This window comes from Galleria mellonella, unplaced genomic scaffold, assembly GCF_026898425.1.
Source record: "Galleria mellonella isolate WM207_F2 unplaced genomic scaffold, CSIRO_AGI_GalMel_v1 utg63, whole genome shotgun sequence".
NCBI lineage: Eukaryota > Metazoa > Arthropoda > Insecta > Lepidoptera > Pyralidae > Galleria > Galleria mellonella.
The window spans coordinates 2,094,432-2,102,171 of record NW_026442130.1 but is presented as its reverse complement, the minus strand read 5'-3'; the positions used below and the strand labels follow the sequence as shown (position 1 = coordinate 2,102,171).

At 37.0% G+C, this 7,740-nt stretch overlaps 1 protein-coding gene across 1 annotated transcript; it reads right to left on the bottom strand.

The window, feature by feature from the left end:
* Nucleotides 1-1,535: 1,535 nt before the first annotated feature.
* LOC113521783 (lipase 3) lies at nucleotides 1,536-3,443 on the bottom strand. Its single transcript, XM_026907437.3, has one exon. It carries the CDS (start codon nucleotides 3,441-3,443, stop codon nucleotides 1,650-1,652), a length of 1,794 nt encoding a protein of 597 aa, XP_026763238.2. The 3' UTR covers nucleotides 1,536-1,649.
* Nucleotides 3,444-7,740: the final 4,297 nt, after the last annotated feature.

The following is a 7,740-nucleotide window of genomic DNA, read 5'->3' as shown; positions in this document are numbered from 1 at the left end:
CACAAATCTATTTTTAACGAATCGGAAAAAGTTTGTCAATCAATTGGTTAGTAGTTTGAACGGATTTGTTGCGTAAGTTGTTCGTCGATACGTGGATTTTTTGGCTTCGACTAATGAATTTACAAACTTATTTATTTATTTAAGCATATATATAAAGGAAATAATTTATAAAATAATTTTTACCCAGTTATATATTAATTCTTCGTTTCTTGCGGAATAGACAAATAGTTTTTTTTTATGCAATTGGTATAAAAAATAAAATAATCTGACACTCTACCTGATGTAAAAAGCCAACCGTGGCCTACAGGTAGACAAGTACTTTTATGTATTAGTTTATTATGTTTCTATACGATTTCTGATGATTTGATTGTGTTAATCTTTTTGTATTGACCTGAATGTTATTTTTTTTTAATGGATAATAATAAAATGGTAGCCCTGCTTGCGCTAACAGTATACATCGGGGGGTCACCAATGAGGGGTGATAGATGAGAATGGAATCAGGTCAGTTAGCCCATCGTGGCGAATGAAACGAGTATTAATCATAATTATTTCTAGGGAGAACCGCATGGAGGTCGACCTGACAAGGCTTGCTAGCAAAGGGGCCATTAGTCCCTATTACTAACATTCCTTTTTCTCCAGTATAAAAGGTGAGAATGAAGCAGGTCAGTTAGTCCATTGTACTGCTCATGTCTATAGGTGACGGTTGCCACTTTCCATCAGGTGGGCTGTCAGCTTGTTTGCCATTCTAAGTTGCATAAAAAATATATATATTTAACAAACATACTTTTTTTCTCGTTTATAATATTAGTAAGTATTTATATTTTTTTATGGTCTAATACACGTGAAAATCGAAAGGTGAATAAAATGAAATGTAACAAATATAATTAAACATTATTATAATTGTCTAATCGTATTAATTTCTAGGAATACTATTACAATACATAAAATCATATTTGAATAAATGTGAAGTAACAATGAGTGAAAAATGCAGGGTGTACAGCATAGAAGGCGTGGATTCAAATCCCGCCTGTTTCGAAATTTGCAATTATGTAGTAACTAGAAAGTCAGCGCTGTGGTCCAGCCAAGTGCCATAGCATATACTACGTCGGAGTACCACATATATAAATATATATATATAAATATATATATATATAATATATATATATATATATATATATATATATATATATATATATATATATATCTCTGAAAATTGATTTTATATATTTATTTCATAAACACATCACTTCAGAACGGTTGCACCTATTTGGCTAATTCTAATAATTTATTTATATTAGCTGAATTGCCGTTTAGTCACGGCTTAGAATCGCCTTTCCTTTCCTGTGGGTGCCGTAAGAATCGACTAAGGAAACTTAATGATAGAGAGATAGACAGCAACGTCTCTCTTAAAATATTATCGAAACCTAACTGTGATTGGCAACCTTTCTTTATAGCGGAAGTCTATGTTTAGTAGGGGACAGTTAACGGGTGATATGATGATGTTGGGGAAATATAAAATGATAAATATTCAAACATACATATGGACGGATTTATTATGCTTCAATAAAGTTACAGTTAGTTAGACATAATTAATAACACACCTACATGATAATATTATATATAAAAGGTTTCACACACTAATACAATACTTAAGAGGAGCTATTCATAGATTTGATCAGCCTCGTGTACACCATTTCAGGTGCCTTCTTGTAATGCTGGTAATCCATGTGAGCGAAGTACCCCTCTGGCACTTTGTAGTACTCCGTCACATTGGGCAGTTCCCTGTGCAGCCTCTCGACGTCCTTGGGGTGCGACAACCAATCCTCCTCACTGTAGTACAAAACGACAGGGGTCTGGATCTTGGATACATCATATACTGGTGGCTGAACTGAACCATACATCTTCTTGTTGATCTTAGCGCCATGATCGTACATTCTAAATTCACGGGAAGCAAACGATTGGCTGTACTGCTTTATTTGTCTGGTCGAACCTCCAGCGGGCAAGTGCCCTGTGATCATCGGAATCTGAGCGGGTTCCATGTGCTCCAAATTTACTCCGGACATGACAAAGTTGAGGTTGGAGCAAATCTTCCTACATCCGATCTCCTTTTCGCACATTTCGCCTCCCAATGTTTTAAGCAGTTCTTTGGACGGGTGGAACTCGCCATCCATAAAGTATGGGCTGAGTTGCTCATGGAGATCGCTGGTCGGAGCAATCATGCGGACCATGGGGCTGCGCACGTGGCTCATGTACACCATTGGGGCCATAGCGTACATCTTTATTATTTTGTCGCCGTATTCGGGCATAGTGGACGCCATAGCGAAGAATGCGGTGGTACCCTGGTCATAACCAACGTAGTACAACTTCTTTTGGCCAGTGATTTGCAGGACGTAATCGATCAGGGATGGCAAATCAACGCGGGCGATCTCATCAACGCTGAATTGCCAGAAGTCCTTCTGAGCTGGGTGTTTCGAGACGTGTTGGCGGCCATATTTGTTTCCGCGGACGTTGCCTAGCCATACTTCGTAGCCTTCGTCAGCTAACAAGTAAGCTAGGGAGTATTCGGGGCCCATGAGGAGCCAGTCGTCGGCGCTGCCGTATAGGCCGTGCATTAGTAGGACGACGCCCTTCGATGCCACGCTGCGAGTACGCCTGGCCGTGTATTTCATGATGCGGAACACCGTGAGGTAGTAGCCATCGCCAGTCTGTATGGTGTGCTCCTCTACTGGATACCCATATTTCTTCAATAGTTGGGTAGCGTTAAAATAAACGTCCTCGTCTTCCTTCTGGACGGCGAGCTCGTACATTTTGTGGAATGTCTTTTGGCTGTCTTCATCGATGTGTTTCATTGACATCTGTGCGTCGGCGAAGAGTTTTTCGATTTGTTCCTTCTTCTTGATCTGCGAGTGGGGGCCGAGGGCCATTTTGATGCCCTGGAACTCGATAGCGTCACCGTGCGGTGCTTCTACAGGTTTCTTCATCATTTGAGCAGTCATATTCTCGTCGGCGTAGACGGGAGGCATGTACATGTCCTCGGGACGGTGTTCCCCGGATGATTCGCTTGATGAAGAGCGTTTGCTTGTTTGTAGTGTTTCGTCATATTCGGAACTGTGGACCTTGCTGTACTCCCTCTGTACACGAGGATGCTGTTGGTAGTATCCGTCCAGGTATTGCAGAGACTCTCCGGGTAGTTTCCCGAGTAGTTTCGGCACGTGTTGCTGTGGGTAGTCGTACTGTTTCTGTTCTTGGACGTGAGAATACGGTATTTCTGTGACTCTTTGGACAGGCAAGAACTTATCAAGCTTGTCCTTGAATTGATGCACTTTCTTATGGATATTTTCGAGCGGTTCACCGAAACGCTCTAATATGGGCCGTCTTTCGAAGATGCTCCCTGCAATATGGCGGGCTAGCCCCAGGCACAGCAGTAAGCACACCGCCTTCATTGTGACTGTAAGTGTAAGAAAAATATGCCATGCCGATGTTTTTATACAATTATTTTGTAGATTCAGCGCTTTGCAGCACGTAGCTCCGTTCAGTGACGTGATTTTATTAAGATACTTACACACCGATGCAATTGCTAGCACAAACTGAAATGTTATGAATTCATCACGTTTGTCTGTATGTTATCAGTTATTTTACTTACGTTCGATCATTACGAATTTTATCAGAAAGGTTTATACTTAATGAGAACTACAAAGAGATTTTCAAAATAAATATGTTGTATAATAAGGTCACGTATGGGCACCACAGAATATCAGCGCTGTAGCAATTCAATTGCCGCAGCACATGCTGAGTGGTGACCACGTTGGCAATAATAAATGTGAAGTTTTTTTTTTTTAATTCATAATGTATGTAACTTTTTGTTGTTGTCAATAAATGTTTTCTTTCTTTCTTTCTTTCTTTCTTGTACTTTTATTATTTGTAACTAAGTAGTTTATTTCTCATGCAACTATTTATCTGTTCGTATAAAACATTTTTTTTTTTAATATTTTAAGGGCTTTTACCTTCTTCAGGTATATCAGTCCTATTGTACCCTGAACTGATTTCTCCAACAAAACTTTATCTACCTTCCCTAGACGCGGAAAGAGAAGAATTAATGGGCATCAATAATTTACAGAGATGTTCAAAAATTTCTGGTTTAAGTTCAGCTAACATAGTTTGAATAAGACCAACATTCAATTTATTTAAGTTAAAGTGGCGCATGTATTCTTCTCTTTCCTTCGTGTTAATACGACACTCTAATAGAATATGATGCACATCATCGATGGTACTACAAGTTTGACAATGGGGTGACAAGGACTTTCCCATCATATGTGCAAATTTTTTTGATGGATAATGACCAGAACGTAAACGAACAGCTAATTTAATACAGTACCTATTGATTTTAATTCCACAAAACCATAATACATAATGTACCAGGATATTTTAATAGACTTTTTAGTGACTGTATACATCCGTAACGGCACGATATTTTAAAAACTACTGTTATAATCGACATATCATCCATATGATATACTATTAATATTGTAGAAATTTGTAAAACATATTGTTATGACGTTAATAGATCTTATTTAGATCCCTAACATTAATTATTCACAAATATCCCCCTATATATTAATGATTTGTTCCTTTTTCTTGATCGGCGAGTGGGGACCGAGGGCCATATTTATGCCCTGGAACTCGTCATCTTTATAATTTTATTATATTAGTAACTGAGTTGTGGCCATTTTGTATTGCTATGGCACACTCACAAACAAAAGTTGCATTTGGTTTTGTGTATTTTTTTTGTCATTTATGTTATCTCGCTCTTTTTTTGTGTATGTATGTTGTAATTTGTGTGCTGTAAGTAATGCAAATAAAATTATCTATCTATCTATCTAGTAGCTGATCCGGCAAGCATGGGGGGGGGGAGGCATTGTCAGTAATGTGGATTTTTTTTTTAATGGATGATAATGGAATGGTAACCCCGCCTGCGCTAACGGTATACGCTGGCGCGGCACCAGTGGAGCAATGGAACTGATAATCCGCATTATTAACAATCCCTTCTCCCCCAAGTTATGTGGACTATCAGTCCTATTGATAACAACATAGCTTATCAGGTCGATCTTCGCTATAGTGCTGAATTCCCGATATATTCATCACGATGGGCTAACTGACCTGCCTTTTCATTCTCACCTATCATCCCTCACTGGTGCCCCTACAGTGTATACCGTTAGCGCAGGTGGGGTTACCACTACATTATCATCCATTAAAAGAACAGGAAAACATTGTTTTGCCTCCTGCCGGGTCGACTTTTTTTTTTATCGCGTTAAAAACTATTCTGTCTCTCAAGTAGGTTGGTCACATTTACAAAGTTTCTTTAAAACAGTTTCGGAGATTAGACAGGATTAAAATTTATTACATATGAATTTGATATTTAATTAAAATTACAAAACACTATATCGTGTGTATTTAAAATACAAAATACAGTATTTTGACTATTTTTTATTTAAAATATAAAGTACAAATTATAGTCAGGTATTAAGTAAAGTAAATTACAATAGAATTAATCCAGCCTAGTCTATTGATCAGTAAAAGAAAAAAATATTTTCATGAACATGATATGTTTATTATGAAAGCTATCGAGTGCTATTTTCTGCAAAAACGCACATCATGCACCAAGAACGCTAAATAAAAAATTATAAAAAATAAATAAAGGTTAAATATATATTTGGTTAATGTTGACTACCAGAACCATTGCTAGCAATATACCTTATCAGGTCGACCTCCACGCGGTTCTCCCTGGAAAACATCGTGAATAATTATTGTGGAATTCGTCCCGATGGACTAACTGACCTGCTTAATCCTCACATATCATCTCTCACTGGTGTCCCGCCAGTGTATACCGATAGCGCAGGCGGCGTAACCATTTCATTACCACCCATAAAAAAATAAAATAAAAAAAAAAGGTATACGTCTTGCAAATATGACGGTGTGTCGTCACCTTTATAATAAATGCTTCAAGTACAATTTTGTATGTAGGTAACATATTCGAATAGAAACAGTTATTTAAATATTTATTTAAATATTTTATTTATTTTTTTATCATCATCATCATATCGCCCGTTAATTGTTCACTACTAAACATAGGCTTCTTTCATTAAGCAATGTTTTGCCAGTAGTTGCCACGCTTGGCAGGCGGATTGACAACCGCATTTAGGTTTTTGAGATGTTTTAAGAGGGATGCTGCTGCCTATCCCTCGCTCTGCCTTAGTCGTCTCTTATGACACCCACGGAAAAGGAAAGGGTGGTATGCCGCTACTGTCCATCTCTCGCCCTCCCTCAGTCGTCTCTTATGACACCTACGGAAAAGTAAGGGGTGGTCTGTTTTATGCCGGGTCCACAGGGTAATTTTTTTTTAAATACTAATTAATTATGTGTCACTAAAGAATTCTCAGGATGTCGTTAGAGCTGTATCAAGTCACGTGACCAGTGTGGTAATAATAATTTTTTAATGGGAATAAAATGGAATGTTAGTTCTGCTTTATCCGTATACGAGTACACTGGCGGGGCACCAGTGAGGTATGATAGGTGAGGATGAAGGCTGGTAAAATGGCTTACAGTGATTAATTCACCAGGAATTAAATCAAATCAAATCATTTATTGCACGAATATGGGTACATACATTAGTTGAAAAAAATAATTACATGTCCGTTATTCCATGTTCTACCATATCGGCATGTACAATATAAAATTATAGTAATAATAACTTATAACAATAAAAATATGTGTCAATAATATGTCAATAATAATAATAAAATGTAAAAAATGTCAATAAAAATAATTAAATTGCATGTGTAATATAACCACAATGTTATAAACTTGTTATAAATCAAGCCAGTGTGGTGAACTAGGCCAGAATCCTCGTCTAACGTAAAGAAGCCCAAGCCCAGCAGTGGGATGTTAATGGTTTTTTCAACCGACTTCAATCAGAAGCAGGTTCTCAAATCGGTTGTATTTTTTTTTTATGTTCGTTACCTCATAACTCCGTCAGTTGTAAACCGATTTGGAAAATTATTTTTTTTATCTGAAAGAATATACTTACAGATTGGTGCTATTGAAATTTTATCAAAACCGATTCAGTAGTTTAGTTTTTAAGTCAAAATAACTGATTTTAATGCAATTAACTCGTTTACCATCAGACGGGCTGTATGGTTGTTTGGCACCTTGGTGGTATAAAAAAAATTAAGAAATAACACAATCTGAATCTTTTTTTTTTATTTGAAAAGACAGTACCTATATCTTTTCATATGAAAAAGGAATTTTCAAATTGATTGATAACCGACGAAGTTATGGGGTAACAAATATAAAAAAAAAATACAACCGAATAGTTTCTCAAACTATTCTGTTTTTGAATGATGTTCGAAATTTAAAAGTTATACTTACATGTAACTAGTTTTATATTCCAGACCAATTATCATATTGAAGACTAGGCAGCATGGTCTCCGACCTTAGCCTGTTCCACAACAGAACAAACGTACTAAAAAAAAAAGTAACTAGTTTTTTACCCGCTGCTTAGTCCGCGTGGATTTCAGTAGTAGGAAAACCAATTACTTAGACTACTTCTAGATGGCGTATTAATAATAAAATAGAATAGAATTAACTGTGTACAGTAAACATTGCTTTGGACTTGACATCAGTATCAACAGTAATAGGTACTCTAAAGGGCATGCAACATAAAACATACCTGCTCCAGTTTTA

Excerpts from the sequence above, each read along its gene's own strand:
- LOC113521783 (XM_026907437.3), bottom strand. The coding sequence starts at position 3,443 with ATGAAGGCGGTGTGCTTACTGCTGTGCCTGGGGCTAGCCCGCCATATT.